Source organism: Monodelphis domestica, chromosome 2, assembly GCF_027887165.1.
Source record: "Monodelphis domestica isolate mMonDom1 chromosome 2, mMonDom1.pri, whole genome shotgun sequence".
NCBI classification, from domain to species: domain Eukaryota; kingdom Metazoa; phylum Chordata; class Mammalia; order Didelphimorphia; family Didelphidae; genus Monodelphis; species Monodelphis domestica.
In genome coordinates, this window is record NC_077228.1 from 374,529,000 (window position 1) to 374,551,491 (window position 22,492).

Sequence of the window (22,492 nt, forward strand, 5' to 3'; positions counted from 1 at the left end):
AACATTGTACACAGTGACAAGAATACTGTACAATGAACACGATGAGTGGCTTAGCAATACAATGATCTAAAATAATCCTAGAGGACTCGGGGGGAAAAATGTCATAATGCCTCCCAGAAAATAACTGATGGATTCTAAATCCAGACCAAAGCAAATTTTTTCATCTTTCTTAATTTTTTTTGTTTGAGTTTCCTTCCACAAAAAGATTAATGTGGGAAAATATTTTACATGTAAAATTTATATGAGATTGCTTACCATTTCTGCAGAGGACAGTGAAGAATAAGAGGGAGGTAAAGCCTTTAAGACTCAATTCTTTTTTTTTTTTAAAGAAATCTTTATTTAGGGCTTTTCATTTGTTCAAAAAGATTTTCTTTTTCCAATTGGTGATGGAATATTATTGTGCTATAAGAAATGATAGGCAAGATGATGCTAGAAAGAACTGGAAAGATCTGCAGGAACTGATGTAGATTGAAATAAGCAGAATCATGAGAACATCATACACAGCAACAGCAATATTGTATAACAATCAGCTGTGAAAACTAAGCTACTCAAAGCAATGCAATGATCTGGGACAATCCTGAAAGACTTTTGACAGGGAATAATGTCCACCTCCACAGAGAGAACTGTTGGAGTGTCTTTCATATCAATGTATTTGCAGTTTTATTTTGGGGTTTGGGTTCTGTATGATTTAAGTGTGTTTTACATGACAATTTAAAAAAGAGTAGATTCAGGGAGCAGCTAGATGACTCAGCGGGTAGAGAACCAAACCTGGAGTCAGGAGGACCTGAGTTCAAGTTTGACCTTCCTAGCTAGGTGAACCTGGGCAAGTCACTTAATGACAATGGCCTACCCCTTACTACTCTTCTGCCTTGGAACCAATACTGGATTTTAAGATTTTTTAAGGTAAGTTTTTTTTTTTTTTAAGGGAGTAGATTCTGAAGGTGGGGGGAGGTGGAGATGGAAATCAAAATTAAGTGACTAAAAATGTGAATAGTGAGAAAATGGAAGTATTGGATGGAGATGATTGAAAATTAATTTAGTAGTGGAGAGGAGAGATGGAATGATAGATAACTGAGAGCAAAGAGGAGTCAATGGAAGGTTTTGAAGGTCTGATTGTATATGTAAGCAGGTAATAATAGTTCATTTATGTATAATTCTTTAAGATTAGTAAAATGCTTTACATTCGTTCTTTCATTTGATAGGCAGATGGGAAAGAGTTGGTGAAGATGTGATTAAAAACACTTGAAAAGATAATTCTGAGGAACTTATGAGAAAGATCACTATCCACAGTCAGAGGAAGAACTGTGGGGGTAGAAACACAGGAGAAAAACAACCGCTTGATTACATGGGTTGAGGGGATATGGCTGGGGATGTAGACTGTAAACGATCACCCTAGTGCAATTATCAATAGTATGGAAATAGATCTTGATCCAGGACACATGTAAAACCCAGTGGAATTGCTTGTCGGCTATGGGAAGGGTTTGGGGGGAGGGGAGGGAAAGAATATGAATCTTGTAACCATGGAAAAATATTCTAAATTAAATAAGTAAATTAAAAATTAAAAAAAAAACACACATGAAGGAGTACAAACACACTTTGAGAGGGGATATTAGAGGGTAATGGAATCAAGTAGAGATTAGATTTAGTGGAAAGTGGGGAAATGCCTTTGTGAACAGAGAGAAGGAAGAGTGCAGTGATAATGCCCCCAGAGTCTCATCTTTAGGTCTGGAATGGTGTGCCTCAGGCACACAGTTAATAAACATCTATTAAACACCAACTATGTGTCAGGTGTCATGTTAAGCACTGGGGGAATGAATGGGAAGGGTAGGAAAAGGGTAGGAAAAGCCCCTTGCCTTAAGGAAGCTTATAATCTCACAGGGAAAGACAAGCTACAAAAAGAAGATGAAAAGAGGTGCAAGGGTACCCCTATATATAGTTCAGTCCAAAAGAAATGGTGGAAAATGAAGAGACTGGCCTGGGAGCTCTATCTCCATGGAGGCTTTGGATGGGGTTCTTTGCTTCACCTTCTAGACAGAGGGCTGGGGGGGGGGGGATACTGAGGGTTTAAGTTGCTGTCGTTCATTCTTTCTTTTGAAGAGGACAAGTGATATCACGAGGGGACGTCTTGACTTGTACATGAATTGAAGTAAGGCAAAGTTGCCCATCCTAGCGTCCAGCCTCATTCTTGTTTCCTGAGGCATCAAAGTCCAGTGGCAAGGCAGAAGTCAGAATGCCTGGCCATGGCCTAGGTTACAATGGACGATCTTGGTGTCTTCAATTTCTGACCAAGCCCTTAGTGATCCACAGTCCCTGCTTCAGTCATCTTCATGCCATTGGAACAAATTATTCTCATCTGTCCATTCTCCCAGGGAAGTCTTCACATGCTTAGAGGAGACATCCCTTTAACTCACCCACACATTTAAGGCTGCCAGTTACCCTCCACCTGGTTTAGTCTATCTGCTGAGATTGATTGAGATGTGGCCCCTGTACCCGATACAGCTTCTTGGAGCCCAGGTTGGGTGTCGGGTAGACACCAAAGATGGATGAGCAGCCCTCACACCAGAGGCTCTAGTCCTCCCTAAACACCCCATACACAATCAGTATTACTGACATAAACAAAAGCCCTTTGGGTGATCCTCAACCATTTTTAAGGGATTCTGTGGCCCCAAAGTTTGAGAACCATTTATCAAATCTAGTCTTATTCTATAGATGCACAGCAGAAGTGAAATGTCTTGGCTAGTCGCAACTCTTGTTTTCATCACAGCTAGGAACAAAATCCAGGAATAGAAAATAAAATCTTTATTCCTAGTCCAATGCTCTTTCCATGACACCAAGCTGCTCAGCACTCTCTGGGCCACAGATCTTGCTGATGAGATAGATGAGCATTTAACTCTCCCTCCCTAAGATGTGTGAGATGCTAGGTAGCTCAGTGGATAGAGTGCTGGGCCTGGAGTCAGGAAGACCTGAGTTCAGACATTTACTAGCTGTATTACTCCCCAACCCTGTTTGCCTCAGTTTCCTCATCTGTAAAATGAGCTGGACTAGGAAATGGCAGACCACACTAGTATCTTTGCCAAGAAAACCCTCTAAAAGGGTCATACAGAGTTGGAAACAACTGAAAATGAATAAACAACAACTAAGTTTATGGCCCAGCCAAGGGTGGGCAAGGGGAATAATATAAAGATGAATAAGACTTGGTTGCTGACTTTAGAAATTCATCTCTTAGGCAGCGGGTTGGGAGAGAAGCTTCTCCGCCAAGACAGAGAGGGAGATGGAGAAAGATTTCTACCATGTGTGATATGTGATAAGTAAAGGGCACTGCTGGGAAACCACCCTTGGCTAGACGCTGGGACTCCCCCACAGTAGAGTCACTCTTGATGTCGAGTTTATTTCAATACTCATCTTGATCTTTCTGGACCCATGGAAACATTTATTGGAGAAACCAATGTATCCAAATAATATAGCCTAGAGAAAGATTAGCTTTTCGTGGTTGCTGGAGCCTACCCCTCTATTTCCCATCAGTTTAATGTGTCAACATTACTTTTTTTTTTAACTTTTGTGCCTTTTTGACTTTTTTGCCTTTTCTAGGAAAGTGACCCCCTTTAAAGTTCATGACTGACTATATATACAGGGAGATGGCACGGATCCAGAAAGAAAAAAAATGTGTTTTTTAAAATTTTAATAATATAAATAATAATATTAAATAAAATAAATAATATATAGATAAATAAACCCAGATATCAAGATCCCCAATTGTGTCTTTTAGCTGTAGTATCCTGGAGGACATGTCTGTGTCCCTCAAAACTGAGGAACTTTTGCAAGGCCCTTGCTATGATGGGGGATCCACTCTAGTAGAACCTCCACCTTATATGGATCCTTATTTATTTCCTGTCGACCTGTTATTTGTTTCAAAAAATTTGGCTTCTCCTTAAATTGTTTTTTTTTTCAACTATATAAATAACCAATGTTGACATAAGCACCAGGGGAAGGTCTAAATCAATACAGTATGCTGAGTAGAGCCCAAAGACTGAGAGTATATTTAAGAACGCTGAGCCTTGTACCTCACCCTTACTCAATCTATTAGGAGATCTTAAAATATCAAGTTTGTGAACTCTGCAAATATTATGAGGCTAAATTATAGAAACCAAAGGGCTTTAGATTTCATAAACTGGAAGGCAAATACTAGTTAACTCAATTGGTAGAATGTTTGAGTTGAAAGGGGAGGTTCAAAGCGGTCCAGTGACCTGCCCAGGCTCACAGAACTACTAATGGTAGAGTTGGGATTTTGAGTGCAGGTCTCCTGACTGGGACAGACATCTTTGACATATACTTGGAAGGGCATCTTCTCTCCACCTCCTTCTCATTTCTACATCAGGTTGTATGATCCTTGGGAGTCTGATTTAGTGAATACCACCATCCATGCTAGTTGGTTCAGCAGGTTGCTTACTGACAATACAGGTATCCATCCCAGTTGGTGGAGACGTTTAGGTTTCTATAATTATAATAGAGCTATCACTTTCCACTCTTCTAAAAAAAAATTAAAGCCCTCAAAACAAACAAAATGAATCCTGGCACTTACCCTCTTCATTTGGAGAAGATCTGACTCTTGTGAATAGGGAGAGAGCCAATCCACTGTCACGGGTTCCCCCAACAAAAAACTCTCCATTTTTGTGGGAAATGTTCCAACAGGGACCAAGGAGGAGAGGGATTCTGATGAGGGTTTTAGAGAGAGGCTCATTCCCTATCAAGCCACTACCACCAAACTGTGTCATGTGAAATTGAACAATAAGGTAAACTGAGGCAGTTCTCTGAGAAAGATAACATTTATTAACAGTTGTAAGAGAAGAGAGGTTCTGCATTGAGGAGAGACCAGTTGAAGAGAGAGTGGAGGAGGGGCAAGGAAAAAAGCTGAGAATTCTAAGGAAGAATCAGAAGCTTGAAGATCCAACTGGCAACTCACTTCCAGCCTGGGAAGGTAGAGGAGAGAGGTGGATTCCCTGAAGCTGAGAAGAAACCTATTTCTTTGGAGACTTACTATCCCTTCTGAAACCCTGAACACCTCCACTAAGACTTCAGTTATAGCAATCTAAAATCCTCAAGTGGGATTGTGGATTGGGACTTTTGAAGAGAGCCATCCACAGACCCTTTTCCTAGGATTTCTCTTTCTCTCTCTCCCTTACATGTCCCTGGATTCATACTTTCAAGGGTTAGCTAGTTGAGGGACAAGAAAGCAGTTGGCAAAAAGGAGAGGTCAGGGCTGAGAAGCCTGTGACCTCCAGACTCGGGGTGGGGGGGAAGAAGAGGTCAACCTGCAAAAGGGAGAAATCTGTAGGGCTTCCCTTTTTACCCACTTTACTGCCTGACCTCCCTGCCATCCACTTCCTACTTGAACCTCGATAAATTATTTTACATTTAGGATTTGGGTTTGGACCTGTCTCTAAACAACATAGTTAAGGGGGTTGAAGATTTGGGAGGGTCACACCTCTCCCCAAGAGAGGGTTGATTTCCAGACTTCCAGTGATTCAAGATTGTCTGACCAAAGTAACTGACATCTTTCCTCGGCAGTTGACCACTCCTAAGACCCTGAAAGGGGCCAACACTTAATATTCCTGGGAGAAGCAGAGGCACAAGAGATCATCTTGCCTCTCAAGGACAGATTTGACCCCAGGAGCCCTGGGATCCTCTGAGGGAGGCATCCTGCCAGTTCACTGAGACAATCCCACTCTGGTCTATCGTCCTCCATCTCCCAAAAAATATCCCTGTGGAGACTTACTCCCTTTTCAAGGGGACAGGACCTGCTTATCTCCTCCAGGAAGTAAGGGAGGAGAAGAACAAAAAGAACAATCCTTTCACTCTTTCTCACCTCTGTTCCTTCTTTCTCCCCATCATCTCTTCTCCTTCATTACACAGTGATGATGAATGTAGCTGTCAAAAAAATGGGTCACTGGTTTGTCTCAGTTGCCAAAGTCTTCAAGTAAAAGGAAAGTTCCCTTTTTACAGTTTTGAGGAAAACAGAGCAAAGAACAGAACAGGTTAGGTGAAAGAATGGGATTGAAGACAACATGACTGGTTACAGAGCTGAGGTGCAATGAACAATATGACTGATTGAAAGTTTGGTAATGGAGGCTAGCAACAACCTTTTCCTTCTCTCTTGAGACTAAGAAATACTCATTGAGTCCAAATGCAAGATAACGACACAGACGTCCTTGAAAGATAGCATGATGGTTTGAAGATACCAAAACCAACTGCCTTGAGTTCACACATACCCACCAGGGTCAGTTAAGTTCTTTGAGGCAAGAAGAGATCACTGATTACAAAGAAGTCTGTATTTTTTTTTAACTTAACTCATTACAGGCAGCTGAATTTTGAACCAAGTAGACAAAGAACCATGACTTAAGCAGTTATAGGAACCATTAATTGAAAGGCAATTAATTGTTACTAGGATCAATAAGAAAATGATACAGTATCTGTAGCAAAATATTTATAGAAGCTCTTTTTGTGGTGGCAAAGAACTAGAAACTGAAGCGATGTCTATTAATTGGGGAATGGCTGAAAAAGTTGTGGTACACAATTGTAATGGAATACTTACTATTGTGTCATAAGAAATGATGAACAAGACAATCATACACACAAAAACAATGGGAAGGATTTACATGAAGTGATGAAAAGATAAATGAGCAGAACCAGGAGAACATTGTACACAGTTACAGCAGCAATAAAGCACAAGGATCAACTGTGAATGATCTATTATCAGCAATGCAAGGATTCTGGGCAGCTCCAACGGACTCATGACAAAAAAGGTTATCCACCATTATAGAAGGAACTGATAGAGTCTGAATGAAGATTGAAGCATATCATTCTTAACTTTATTTCCTCTATGAATTTTTCTCTAGTATTAAGCGACATGTTATCTTCTTTCACAACATAATAACCATGGAAATATGTATTATTTGATAACACATATACAACCTATATCAATGCCTGCCATCTTGGGGAAGGGTGGAAGAGAGAGAAAGAATGTGGATCACAAAATGTCAGAAAACAATTACAAAAAATTGTATTGACATGTAAAAAACATTTTAAGTAAATTTTTCCTAATGGAAAAAAGAAAATGATGCTGGCTCAATCTAATCTTCTCAATCATATGAGAGAGCTATCATTTCTCACTCTTCAACAACAGAATAAGTAGAGAACTGGGTGGCCTTTGTTCTGCTAGTTCTGTTTCAGAAACTTTTACTGAAACAGTCTCTATACACTTCAAAAAGTAGATCTGATCAAAGGAACCAATGGGGAAGTAGGATTTTAAGGGTTGTCATGTGGAAAGGGGATTAATTAGATTTGTTTCCAATTGGCCTCAGAGAGTCAAAACTAGGAGCAATGGATAGAAGTTATAAGGAAGTAAATTAAAGAAAGCATATAGAAGGAAAAACATCCTAATAGAGTTTTCCAAAAGTGGAATTGGCTGTACCATTGAAGGTTTCTTCATAGAAGTTAGATGTCCACTTGTTGGATACATTTTAGTGGGGAATTCTTTTTTGGGAATGGGTTGGATTAAGTAGCCACTGAGGTTTCTATTATATAAAGTGATTCCATGGAATTCCCTCACCCAGAGTAGACTAGTGGGTAAGTTGGATCATGGATGCGCTCTATCCAGGGTAGTATTTTTTTTTTCAATTCATCTTCTGCCTTGGAATCAATACTATGTATGTATCAATACTATGACTCAAAGTCAATACTATGTATTGATTCCAAGGCAGAAGAGTGGTAAGGGCCAGGCAAAGGAGGTTAAGTGACTTTCCCAGGTCACACAGCTAGGAAGTGCCTGAGGCCAGACTAGCTGCCCCCTCCAGGGTAGTCTTTTGAGCTGGTTGGCAGGAGATGCTCATCCACAGGAAATGTGATCTAGCAGACCTAGAAAACATAGAAGGGAAGCATGCAGCTTTGGACAGGATTGAAGGCAAGACTTGATTCAAGCATTTTGCCAGCTAGATCAACACAGGTAAATCTGGGGCTACCTGCATCTGCCTGACCTGACTCATCCCCCAAAGGGCTCAACCATTCAAGAAGTGTTCCATCAAAGCTAAGAGTCCACAACAAATCCTATTTCCAGGTGTCAAAGGAGCTGATGTAGTAGTCTATGTCAATCTTTTGCTTCTGCCTCATTTAGTGAATCTGGTGACTGACAATTTCAGATCAAAGAGACGAAGAGTCATAGAGTTCTGGATCAAAAAGACCAAGATTCATAGAGTTCTGGTAGAAATGCCTCCCTATTATTGAAGAAGGGTCAATTTCCCATGAGGTGGAGGTAGCCCAGTAAGCAGGCTGTCCTGATAAGGGCCATCTTGGTTTGTACTATGGAAAGTCTGAGAGGCAAAATATAAAGATTATTCATTGGGCCACACAAATCCTGGGAGGTTCTCCATGTCATTGGAAGAAGAAATATGGCGATTTCTGTGGTTAGGAAGCAAATCTGCTAACTCCACCTTCTACTTGGAGGCAATCTTTGATGTCCAAAAAGACCATGAAAGCTTCCCACTAGCCCTTAACAGTTCCCTTGGAGTTCATGGCTAGAAGACAAAGTGTCAAGAGGCTCCACCTTTATCTGTTTCGAGGGCAGGGTTATTGGTGGAAATATTGATTATAGTGCTTGAGGAAGAGAACCTTTCTGGAGGAAAAGGTATACTCCAAGTCTAGATTTTAGAAGATAAAATGGATGAGGCTGTGCCAGGTCAAGCCAGAATTCATTCACGGGATTCCAAGATGGGATGGGGAGTAAGTAATTTTTGGAGGTGCTCAGCAGATCAGAATGGAATATATCAAGGAACCATTACCAAAGGAGCAATGCTAGGTATCAATAAAATTATAGTTTGTCTCATGCAATTTAACTGCCTGAGATGGCAAGCTTTTATGGAGCTTTCTCTAATTGATAGCACAAGCTTTCTCTAATTGATAGCACTATCTGGCAAGAACAGATATTCAAAAAAAGAATTTTAGAATACTAGTTGATTAATGAAAGAACTACTTAAATAGTTTAACATCCAGAAAGTTCAGAAATGTTCTGATAAATGTTTAGCAACTGACTCCAAAGGGGGCAGCTGGGTAGCTCAGTGGATTGAGAACCAGGCCTAGAGATGGGAGGTCCTAGGTTCAAGTCTGGCCTCAGACACTTCCTAGCTGTGTGACCCTGAGCAAGTCACTTGATCCCCATTGCCTAGCCCTTACCACTCTTCTGCCTTGGATCCAATACACAGTATTGACTAAGATGGAAGGTAAGGGTTTAAAAAAAAAACTGACTCAAAAAAATGTATGTATTACATGCTTTTACGCTTAATCTTCATTATTAACATTTTTTCATCATTTTTAAAAATTCTAGATAATCAACAAGACATATCAAGCCCTGATTTATAGTCAAAATTTCCAGGGTGTAGATACACAAAAAATTTAACAGTGGCTAGCATTTCCCTGGGCAAATCCATTAAGACAGTAGGATATTATTTAAACTTCACTTATTCCTTGACTGAGTTCCATCTTATCTCAGTGGGACACCATGTTAGGTAGTGGTATTTGTTAACAATGTTTGCTTATTTAAGATTAGATCTTCTGATTTTGTTCAGGCTGAAAGTGAAGTAACCACCAACCTCAGGCATTCCAAGAGTATGCCATCAAACTGGTAGCTTTGTTAAGAAAAATTCTAGGAGGCAGCTAGGTGACCTAGTGGATTGAGAACCTGGAGATAGGAGGTACTTGGTTCAAAACTGACCTCAGACACTTCCTAGCTGTATGTCCCTGGGCAAGAAACTTAATCCCCTGCCCCATTGCTTAGTCCTTACTACTCTTCTGGCCTGGAACCAATCACAGTATGAATTCTAAGACAGAAGATAAGGGTTTAAAAAGAAAAGAGAAATTCGAGATTATATTAAATGGAAGTAACAGTAGAAAAGACAATATGAAGGCTAGAAATTGAGCAAGTCAAAGTATCTTTGCCCATTAACTGTGAGGACCTGGCATATAATTTAGCCTTGATGAGACAGGCTCAAAAAAAAAAAATATCTATCAGAGACGCATCTAAGCTTTTATATAAATTTATATGTACATATTTAAATTAGTAAATGAAAAGCAAAAGGAGAAGCAGCAGCTAGATGGCACAATGGATAGAGTTCTGGGCCTGAAGTAAAAAAAAATATCTTCTTGAATTCAAATCTGACTTCCCACAATTATTGGCTGAGTGACCATGGGAAAATCACTTGACTCTTTTGACTCAGTTTCCTTATCTATAAAATAAGCTGGAGAAGGAAATGACAAACCAATTCAGTATCTTTGCCAAGAAAATCCCAAATGGAGTTACAAGAATCAGACACGATTGAAAATAATTGAACAACAAATTTACTTAGAGTATCTCATTCCAGAATGTCCAGTTGGCCTAATCTGGTCCTCTGGGATATCTGCACTTTAAGTGAATTTAGTAAAACCAATAAATCAGCAATATTGTTGGCTCTCACTCTAAGAAGGCAGAACAAGAGCCAGGAGCTGGACATTCCAATTCTGAAAGGCTGCTATACTTTAGAGACAAGGCAGTGTGGTGCCAGCTCTATCACGTACAGCCAATGTGACCTTGGAAAAGAAGAGGAAGAATAGCTAACATTTATATTTTGCTATTCTCCTTGTAAGATGTTCTTGTCTAGTTGTTTTCAGTCACGTCTGACTCTGCCTGACCCCAGTTGGGGTTTTCTTGGCAAAGATTCTGGAGTGGTTTGCCATTTCCTTCTCTAGTACATTTTACAGATGAGGAAACAGACTCAAATGGGTTAAGTGACTTGCCCAGAATAACTCAGCCAGTAAGTGTAGGAAGTCAAACTTTGAACTCAAGAAGATGAGTCTTTCTGACTTTAGAACTCTATCCATTGTACCATCTCACCAGATATTGTGCTAAGCACTTCTATGACTATTGTCTCATGTCATCCTACCTGGGAGGTAGGTTCTATTATTACTCCCATTTTTCCAGATGAGAAACCTGGAGCAAACAGAATTCAAGTGACTTATTCAGGGCCATATAACCAGTAAGTATCTGAGCTCAATTTGAATTTAGATCTTCCTGATTCTGTGCCTGATGGAAAAATCAGTAACCTCTTTCTGCCTCAGTTTCCTCATCTTCAAAATGCAAGAAGGGAAGTTGAAATAGATGGTCTTGAAAGTTCCTTTTAAATCTATGACCTTATTATAATGCCATTTTAAGCTTTTCAAGGACAGAAGTTGTCATCAAATTGCCATTTTCTATTCCCTAACACACCTAGTATAATTACTGCACCTATATAGCAGGCATTCAATAAATGTTTCTGCATTAATGAGGAATGAAAATTAGTGGTGTAGGACTCCATTATACCCTTTGAAAAAACCATACACAACTTGCCTTAGAATTTTTCACGTAATTGGACACATAATCTGAAGTAAGTGCTTGATAAAGTGCGAGGGGCTTGAAGTCCTTATAACCCCATTTCTTATAGGCCCATTTCTGCAAGCAGCCTTCATTGCCCAAAAGTTGATCATTAATAAAACACATCACAGTGGAAGGATATTGCCATGTTTCACCCTTGAGTTCCTGTAAAGGAAAAGAAAAAAAAATCATCAGTGGAAAAAATTGTTATTAGATCCTTAAATAGGAATTTATGATAAGATGAAGGATGATTTAACTTAATCCCTATCCACAAAATCTTTTGTTTTTCCATGTTTCAAAATTTTGCTCTTTGGGGTTTTTTAAATTTATTTTTCTTATTTTAAAAGTTTTTCCATGGTTACATGATTCATGCTATCTCCTTCCCCTCTTTTCTCCCCCTGCCAGGAGTTGACAAGCAATTCCAGTGGGTTATTTCCATATTGTTCATTTTTATAATCTTTTAAAACCAAACCCCCAAATCACATACTCATATAAACAAGTGATAAAGCATATGTTTTTTTTCTGGATTTCTACTCCCACCGTTCTTTCTCTAGAAGTGGATAGCATTCTTTCTCATAAGTCCCGCAGCATTGTCCTGTATCATTGCATTGTTATTAGTTGCAGTCAGTTACATTTAATCATCCCACAATGTTTCAGTTATTGTGTATAATGTTCTTCTGGGTCTGCTTATTTCTCACTCCATATCAGTTCATGGAGGTCTTTCCAATTCTTATAGAAATCAATTCATCATTTCTTAGAGCACAATGGTATTCCATTATTATCATATACCACAATAGTATTCCATTACGATCATATACCACAAATTGTTCAGGCATTCCCCAATCAAGGGACATCCCCTCATTTTCCAATTTTTTGCTGCCAAAAAAAAAAAAAGCACAGCTATAAATATTTTTGTACAAACAGATATTTTCTCATTTTTTTTTATCTCTTTGGAATACAAACCTAGTAGTGGTATTGCTAGATCAAACAGCATGCATTCTTTTAAAACCCTTTGGGCATAATTCCAAATAGCTTTTGGATCAATTCACAACTCCACCAGCAATGCATTAATGTCCCAATTTTGCCTCATTCCCTCCAATATTTATTATTTTCCTTTACTGTTATATTGGCCACTCTGCTAGGTGTGAGGTGGTACCTCAGAGTTGTTTTGATTTGTATTTCTCCAGTCAGGAGGGATTTAGAACACTTTTTCATATGATTGTTGATAGTTTTTATTTCTTCATCTGAAAACTGTCTATTCATATCCCTTGACCATTTGTCAATTAGGGAATGATTTGATTTCTCATAAATTTCACTTAGTTCTTTATATATTTGAGAAATTAGACCTTTGTCAGACAAATTTGTTATAAAATTTCTGCCCCCCTCCCAGTTTGTTGCTTCCTTACTAATTTTGATTGTATTGGTTTTGTTTGTACAACCCCTTTTTAATTTAATATACTCAAAGTTATTCATTTTACATCTTGTAATGTTCTCTATCTCTTGCTGGGTCTTAAATTCTTCCCTTCTCCATAGATCTGACAGGTATACTATTCCATGTTCCCCTAATTTACTTATAATATCACTATGTTAAATTCATATATCCATTTGAACTTATCTTGGTATAGGGTGTGAGATATTGATCTGAACCTAATTTTTACCATACTGTTTTCCAATTTTCCCAGCAATTTTTGTCAAATAGTGGGATTCTTATCCCAAAAGTTGGGGTCTTCGAGTTTATCAAATACTAGATTGCTGAAGTCATTTCCCCCAGTCTAAATTTTGCTCTTTTGGGAAAAAAAATTCAAAAAGGGCTATTTTAGGCAAACTTATCCAAAACAACTTTATTTTGTATTATTCTAAATCAGAACCATTTCTAGTTTAGAGAAATGTGTAAACTAGCAAAGCCCATCCATACCTTTGCACATCTCTCTTTACTTGAAAAGCTGAGGTTAAGTTATAGAGATCTTGAATGAAGTAAAAGGTCATTTGTTTAAATGCTGTTCTTAAATAGTAACTTCAATTTCTTTCCTTGCCCACTCTTCTCAAGGATTGCAGGGCCCCTTCATAGAGACTTCCTAGTGGAGAATGGTGGGTCACAGTCTAGTCCCTTTGGGGAATGCCAGAAGCCTAGGGTCTTAGCCAAGTGAGAGGCATTTGTTTTTTTTTTTTTTCAGTTTGGTTTTAAGAAAGATTTAACAAGGTAGCCACATCCAGAAAGGATTGTTAAGCCAGAAAAATATTCACATATTTAGGTGAAATGCAAAGGACAGTTTTTAATAAGCTTCCACAGCCCTTGTAGTAGTTTTAAAAACACACGGTCAAGAGTTTTGCCTAACCGGATTGAGGGATTTAAAAGCCTCGCTAGTAGTTTCAATGAACTTCTGTTTTCTACATAAGAATGAAATTTGGTGGACTATCTAGTCCACATATAACATTCTTGTTTTATTAACTGTTGACATGTCATTCCTTTATTAGTTTGAGAACAAAATGAAGTCACTAACAATTTCTGAAGTTGGAAATTTTAACTATTTCTCATTTTGGAAGAGGTTAAAGGCTAGTCCAAGAAACAGATCGGTCCAGGGAAAGGAGGCATCATTTTAGAGGGAAACTCATTGCAGGTTCTATTGTTATCTTATTAAGGAAAAGAGTGTACACTAGAGACTAAAACATTTCGTGAGGACGATATTATATAAATCCAAAATGTCAGTGAATGATACTCTTAGAAGTGCCAAAGGCAATCCCTTGCAAAAAAGTCGACAAGCATTGATTAAGTGCCTGCTAGATGCCAGGCACTGCTCTAAGCCCTGGAGAAACAAGACAAGAACAATTCTTACCTACAAGGAGGTTATAGATCCATGAGGAAGCCATCATGGAATCAGCTACATTCAAATAAGATGTAGACTGAATAAACTGGAGATAATATCGGAGGGTGGGCAGTAGTATTTAGGGGGATCAAGAAAGGCTTCTTGTAGAAGGGGGGATTTTATTTTACTTCGTTTTTAAACTCTTACCTTCTCTCAGCATTAGTTCTAAGACAGAAGAGGGGAAGGGCTAGGCAATTTGGACTAAGTGGCTTGCCCAGGGTCACACAACTAGGAAGTATTTGAGGTCACATTTGATCCCAGGTCTTCCCAACTCCAGGTATGGTGTACTATCTACTGTGCCACCTAGTTGTCCCCTAAGGAAGGGATTTTAGGCGAGACATTTAAATGAAAGATCTCTCACATAGGGCAAAGTCTTCATCATCAACAATAAGGAGACAGTCCCATAGCAATGGGCTTTGGGACAGGGGCCATATTAACATTTTGTTTAAAAGTCTAACACTAGGGAGAATTAAGTAGCATAGTGGACAGAGCACAAGGCCTGGAGTTGGAAGGATCCAGGTTCAAATATGATCTCACTTCCTAGCTGTGTGTCCCTAGACCAGTCACTTAATCCCAACTGCCTAGCCCTTACCATTCTTCTGCCTTGGAACTGATACTTAGCATCAATTCTAAGACAGATAGTAAGATTTTTTTTTAAAGAAAAGATATATACAGGATAAATTGGGCATAGTCTTAAGGGGGGAGGCACTAAGATTAAGAAAGATAGGAAAGGTGTCTTGTAGAAGATAGGACTTTAATGCCCTTCAATTGGGTAATGGCTGAACAAATTGTGGTATATGTTGGTGATGGAGTACTATTGTGCTCAAAGGAATAATAAAGTGGAGGAATTCCATGGGGATGGGAACAACCTCCAGGAAGCGATGCAGAGTGAGAGGAGCAGAACCAGGAGAACATCATACACAGAGACTGACACACTGTGGTACAATCAAACGTAATGGACTTCTCCATTAATGGCAATGCAATGTCCCTGAACAATCTGCAGGGATCTATGAGAAAAAACACTATCCTCAAGCAGAGGACAAACTGTGGGAGTAAAAACACTGAGGAAAGGCAACTGCTTGACTACAGGGGTTGAGGGGATATGATTGAGGAGAGACTCTAAATGAGCACCCTAATGCAAATACCAACAACATGGAAATGGGTTCGGAGCAAGGACACATGTGATACCCAGTGGAATCGTGTGTCAGCTATGGGAGGGGTGGCGAGGGGGGGGGGAAGGAAAAGAAAATGATCTCTGTTTCCAATGAATAATGTATGAAAATGACCAAATAAAGTAGTGTATAAAAACTAAAAAAAAGAAGAAGAAGAAGAAGAAGAAGATAGGACTTTAACTGAGACTTAAAAGAAACCAGATGGTGGAAATGAGGGATGAGGTTCAGGTATTGGGAACAGCCAGTAAAAACATTCTTAGCTGAGACTCTTATTTGGGGAACAGCAAAGAGCCCAGTAGTAACTGGATCACCTGGCATGAAATTGAGGGGAGTAAGATGGTGGTGGTGGTTGTCCTTCATTCTCGAAAAGGACCAAAATGCCATTACTGTGATGAGTTCTGATTTCTGCATAACCTGGATTTAAGTGCGCCAGGGTTGCACGAGTCATCCATCTCATTCTCTTCCAGTCATTGAAATCTAGTGGCAAGCCAGAAGTCTGGGATGGCTGGCAATGCAGTAGATGGATGACTTTGGTAACTTTGATGTCTGACCAAGATCTAAGCTCTCCAAATCTCCTGCTTCAGGCACTTTCATGGCCATTGGAACAAAATTTTCTCATCCTTCCATAGCCTCTTAGGAGTAAGACATAAGAAGACTGGAAAGGTAGGAAGGACCCAAGCTATGAAGAGTTTTAAAAGCCAAAAAGAGGATTTTCTATTTGATCCCAAAGGTAAAAGGGAACCAGTGGAGTTTTCTGAAGTGGGGATGAAATGGTCAGACCTATGCTTCGGAAACATTGATTGACAGCTAAAAGAAACCTTCAAAGTCTTGTCCAGCCCTCTCGTTTTACCAATAAAGATAAAGTAACTAGGCCAGGGCCATACTTGTTTGAAGTAGGAAGGCTCTGAATTCCAGGTCCAACACTCTTTTTACTCACTAATGGAGAGATGCTGAAGATTCAAGCCCTATTATCCCTTTGGAGGGGGGCAGGATCCCCACCAGTAAGATAACTCAGAACTGTCTCTGCCACAATGAAAAGCTATTAGAAGAGTGGGATTTGTCTTAATCCACTGGGAGACCTGAGTATTCAGGACTGGGCAAATATCCTTGAAGGTAAATTCTGTCATTTAATGAGACAAGCCTTGTCTCTAACTCTGTGGCTTGCTTCTGGGGACATGGAGGATTGTAGCCTCAAGTAAGAGATGCAGTATAGTAATTTTAAGTTTATTTGCACCACTAGATTGTTGAATTTTTGAGTTCTATAACCTTTATTGTTCTCCCCCTTTTCTCCTCTGACTTGCTAACATTTCCAGCTTCTGTCCTAAGCCAGGAAAATTAAGAAGCTTTTATTGATTCCTGAGATGTAATGGGGAGAGCTGATAGGTGAAGAAAACTGCACATAAGCTGTAGCCTCTGGGACCCTCCGAATCTTTTGGCGGCTCAGTATTTTGCAGATCAGTCTGGTATGGCTCAGATTGATTAGGCATTCAATTCTGCCTTGGATTTGGTGTTGGTGGCTCAAAGAGTTCAACTTTGGTGACTTGCTTGGGTTGAAAAGAGCCTGGCTGGAGACACTGGCTCTTCATCTCTTCTCCTGTCTTCGGTGGTACACTCTCTTACGTTTTGAGGCATTTGGATCCAGACTTAGGGTATTTAGCTAGACAGTATTTTCTACCTCCTTCCTACATTTCCCCCTTTATTATCTCTACATTGCTGGAATAAAGCTTTAAATGGTGTCATGATTTAAAAGTTAATTTTTATAAACAGTGACCACAATAATTTTTAAAATTCTTATATTTGTCAAACCCATTTTAATTATTATATCTTCATTGAACCATGTGATCAAGCAAATGTTTTTCTTCTGTATTTCTACTCCCACAGTTCTTTCTCTGGATGTGGATAGCATTCTTTCTCATAAGTCCCTCAGAATTGTCCTGGATTGCTGCTAATAGAGAAGTCCATTAAGTTCAATTGTGCCACAGTGTATCAGTCTCTGTGAACCACATTCTCTTGGTTCTGCTCCTTTCACTCTGTATTAATTCCTGGAGGTTGTTCCAGTTTACATGGAATTCCTCCAGTTCATTATTCCCTTCAGTACAATAGTATTCCATCACCAACAGATACCACAATTTGTTCAGCTATTCCCCAATCAAAAGGCATCCCCTCATTTTCCAATTTTTTGCCACCACAAAGAGTGAAGATATAAATATTTTTGTGCACAACATGTTTTTCCCTATTATTATTATTATTATTATTATTATTATTGGTACAAACCCAGCAGTGCTATGGTTGAATCAAAGGGCAGACCTTTAGTGCCCTTTGGGCATAATTCCAAATTGCCTTCCAGAATAATTAGATCAATTCACAACTCCACCAGCAGTGTATTAGTGACCCAATTTTGCCACATCCCCTCGAACATTTATTACTTTCCTTTGCTGTCATATTAGCCAACCTGCTAGGTGTGAGGTGGTACCTCACAGTTGTTTTGATTTGCATTTCTCTAGCTATAAGAGATTTAGAACACTTTTTCATGTGCTTCTTGACAGTTTTGATTTCTTAATCTGAAAATTGTGTATTCATGTCCCTTGTCCATTTATCAATTGAGGAATGGCGTGGTTTTTTGTACAACTGATATAGCTCCTTATAAATTTGAGTAATTAGACCTTTGTAAGAGGATTTTGTTATAAAGATTTCCCCCCAATTTGTTGCTTCCCTTCTAATTTTTGTTGCATTGGTTTTGTTTGTGCAAAAACTTTAATTTGATGTAATCAAAATTATTCATTTTACATTTTGTAATATTCTCTATTTCTTTCTTGGTCTTAAATTCTTTCTTTCCCCATAGATCTCACTGGTATACTATTCTTTGTTCACCTAATTTACTTACAATTTCCTTCTCTGGTGTTTTCAATAGGAATGGATGTTGCATTTTTTAAAAGGCTTTTCTCTGTCTATTGAGATAATCATATGATTTCTATTAGTTTGGTAATTAATATGATCAATTATGCAAATTATTTTCCTGTGTATAATTGTCAAAAAATCCAAAATTTTCAGGAAAAAGAAGCTTGCTAACTCCTTGAAACTTGAAAACTGTTTGAAGAAGATGCCATAAAGATGCCTGAAGAAACCTCCACAGCATCAGGAGATCCAGTATGAATTTTGGAGTATAACTGATTGAACTGGGGAGGGGGAGTGTTGAACAAAAGTATTTTGAATGTAAATTTGTATGCCACTGGGGATTGCCCCCTAATAGGCTTATTGTCAATTTGCCTAGTGTAAGAGAAAATTCGAAAAAGAGAGGAAGATGCAAAGGAAGGAAACCTGATCCAGTAAAGCAAGAAGCAGCCCATATGGGGGAAGGGCAGAAAGGAAGGGACCCAGAATTCCAAAGGGAACAAGAGCTGAGAGAACTGAGAAACTGCCTCTTCAACTCTGACTCCTTCATCTGAGAGCCTGACAAGAGGATCTAAAAGGCTGAAGGTTTCCCTTTGGACACCAACGGCTTCCTAGGGATCCCTAGAAATCTTTTGCTCACCTCAACAGAGTAGATTGGGCTTTAGAAGAAGTCATCTACTGAGGAAATCCTCTCCAAGGATTTTCTCCATCTCTATCCCCCCAATCTGTCCTGAACTCCAGCAATAACCAAATTAACTCCAGAATAGGGGCAAACCAACAGCTGACCAGAAGAGAGGTCATGGCTTAGAGCCTGGACTCCCTGAAATTTGGGGTGGCCAGTTGTCAGTCTTTAGGGACGCCTGCTATCCACTTTCCTTACTCAACCTTTCTATTTTCCCTTCCCTGGGTGATTTTCTATTAAAATGTTATTATATAGACCAGGTCTGCCTGCTTTCTGACATCAAAGAAAACTGAAGGTTTAGGGAGAATCACACTTCTCCCCAAGGAGGAGGATTAGCTCAAGACTAGGGTTGGGGAGTGAACCCATATCTCAAAGGGAAAGTGATAGTTGGGATATTGAGAGGATTCAGAGGCAGGAAAATCTATCCTGCCTTTCAACAACAGCTGAGATCAAGAAGGGAGGCAGTGGGTCATTTCTCCAAAGTCCTCTCTTTCAGTCCTTAACCTCTACCTCCCAAACCAAATCTCTGAGGAGACATTCTCTGTCCCTCAGGGAAACAAACTCAGGTTGTCTTCATCAAGGGGAAGATAGAGGAAGATCAACCCCTTCTCCCCTCTCATTCTCTCAACCCCTTCTCTCCCTCTCCCCTATTCACCAGTGGGGGGAGATATAACCTCCCTTATTGGCCTATATTACACTAGCAAACATTGGTTTTCTTTCTCTCACTATTTCTCTAACTTTATTTCTTTTATTTCCCTCTTATCTCTAACTATTATAGTTTAAAATGATCCATTGGGGAGACTAGTCTCCCACAGGATCACAGGGGGTTTTGTGAAAGAGAATTCTTTACTCTATTGTCTATTCTGAGTTAACACTAACTTAAGTACATCACTAGATTGTGAAGACAGGATTAGCTCTCTTTTGTCTGCCTTTTGACTGAATCCACACAAGCCTGAACTAGGTGGAGGAGCTTGAAAACCACTTAGTGAATTCACACCCTCAGAAACTCAATGGATGAGTATTCACCTCTCCAGAAGGTGAGGACTTAACCTTCAGAAGATGATAAGCTGATCCCACATACACTGCCCCCTGAGTGTGATAGACAATTTGGAAACTGTGATTGGCCTCTGTGAAGAGGGGCAGAGACAAGAAGTCACCATAAAAGCAAGCCCTGAACTCCCTCAGAGCAGATTGTCTCTGAGAAGATAGTCTGAAGAGATTGTCTTCTGGAGATAAGTTTTCTGACTGGGGAGAGTCTTTGAGGGAGCTTCACTGGAGACTGCAGCTTATATTGTGGACTTGGAGATTGGTCTCAATTTAGACTCTGACTCCTGGACTACTTCATTGGGTGAGTGAAAGGCTGACTCCTTTCCTAGTTTCCTAAAAGACTAGCTTCCATCTTGGAGGAGGTCACATGGTTACTTATCACTAGCCTTCCTGGTTGACAACTAATTAATTTCTGCCTGGATTAAGCAGATCTGGAGTAAACATTTAGGCTGATAGGTTAGATAACCTCCCTAACTTTTTCACATTTCTCTACCTTATTGTTTCCTCTCCATTTTGTAAACATTTGTAAATAAGTTTCTGACTCCAGGTATAATACATATTGGCAACCACATAATTTCATAAAATTATGTCCAACCATTAATTTTCACCTTTACACCCGATATTAAATGGGCACTGAATTCCTGGTATAAATCCCACCTGGTCATAATGATTAATCCTTGTGACACATTGATGTAGTCTCTTTCTAGTCTTTTATTTAACATTTTTGCATCAATATTTTTCTTTAGGGAAATTGGTCTGTAATGCTCTTTCTCTGTTTTTTGGTCTTCCTGGCTTAGGTATTGTAAAAAAAAAATGCGAGCTAAATAAATATAGACGGAAAACTGTTCAAAACTGTTCAAAAACTGTTCATATGTATACAGAGACTGATACACTGTGGTACAATTGAATGTAATGGACAGAAGTCTATTAGTGACAATGCAGTGATCCTGAACAACGAGGAGGAATCTATAAGAAAAAACACTATCCACATCCAGAGGAAACACTGTGGGAGCAAAAACATAGAAGAAAAACAACTGCTTGAATACATGGTTCAAAGAGATGTGGTTGGGGATGTAGACTCTAAATGAACATCCTAGTGTAAACAACAACATGGAAATAGGTTCTGATCAAGGACACAAGTAATGCCCAACGAAAGTGCACATTGGCTTTGGGAAGAGTGGGAGGAGAGGAGGGAGGGAAATAATGTGATTACTGTAACCAAGGAATAATGTTCTAAATTGACTAAATAAACTTATTCAAATGAAAAAAATATTTAAAAAAAACTGTTCAGACACTTTTGATCAAAAGTATCCTCAGTGATGACGTGAAACTCAAATGTGAACTTCCCTTCAGGGCCAGGCACAAGGATGCTACAGAGACTCTTATTATAAACCTAAAATATTTATTGAAATATATAAGGATAAAGAAGGATTCCTAATTATAAGGGATTCTAAATCCACCCAAATAAACTCCCTGGTTTCACAAGGAACCACTTCTCTTGTTTTTCACAGGCTACACTACTCTTCCCTGATCTGACTAACCCAAATTTATACTATCTAAATAAAACTACCACTATTATCCTTATAAACCTTAACTTAGCCTTCAAATTATAAAACAGCAAAGGCTAGCTGGTTGAGTCTCAACAAGAATCAAGTTGGGACTCTGAGTCTTAACAGATTCAGAGTCCAAACCAAAGACGAGGTTTTTCTTTGGTCTTCTCAGAGTTAAACAATCTATAAAAACCACAATAGATAATCCATAGTGTTTCCCAAGTTAGGAAAGGAAAGGCTAAGCTCCTTCAGATATTTTCCTCAGACAGAGAGAGAGGCAAAGGTGTTACCTCCTCCAGCCCTGAGAGAGAATCTCTGAGAGTGTGTCTTTGCCAACTGCCAGAGAGAGTAACTGACACAGAAAAATGGTTATAACTGTCAACATCTGAAATCAACATTCTCTCTTAGCTCTGCTTCAAACTCCACTTCTTTTCTCAAGCCAGCCACTTTATTTCTTATCTCTAAACTAATAAAACAATACTTATTTTCTAATATCATCTTTATAATTTCTCCCCTTCAAGCATATGGAGAGATGAAAAATCTCTCCTGTATGCTCACTATTCTATGTAATTTTAAAGCTATACCCAACCCTATTATTATTATATTTCCTAAAAATAGTCTTAATCATAAGCTTATATTATCCTATTCTTATTGCTACACTTTATTTATGCTAACCTGTACTAGGGATATAAATGAAAGAAAAGAAAACTTCAATGAAAACAAATAATCAATGAAAATATATTTGCACAAATGCAAGTGTAAAACATACAATTACAGAAATTCAAAATGCAAACTTTTGAAACAACAAAATACAGTTACTAACTTATGTTTTACAAAAAAACTAAAGTCTATCT

The 22,492-nt window shown here is 38.9% G+C and overlaps 1 protein-coding gene across 2 annotated transcripts in view; it reads right to left on the reverse strand.

Moving 5' to 3' along the window:
- The window catches only part of PPIL6 (peptidylprolyl isomerase like 6), a 79,810-nt gene that overhangs the window by 33,841 nt on the left and 23,477 nt on the right, over positions 1-22,492 (reverse strand). For both annotated transcript variants that reach the window (XM_007484426.3, XM_001378895.4), the window contains exon 3: positions 11,408-11,596. In XM_007484426.3, coding sequence (XP_007484488.1) covers positions 11,408-11,596 — 189 coding nt within the window. The remainder of the gene's footprint in view (positions 1-11,407; positions 11,597-22,492) is intronic.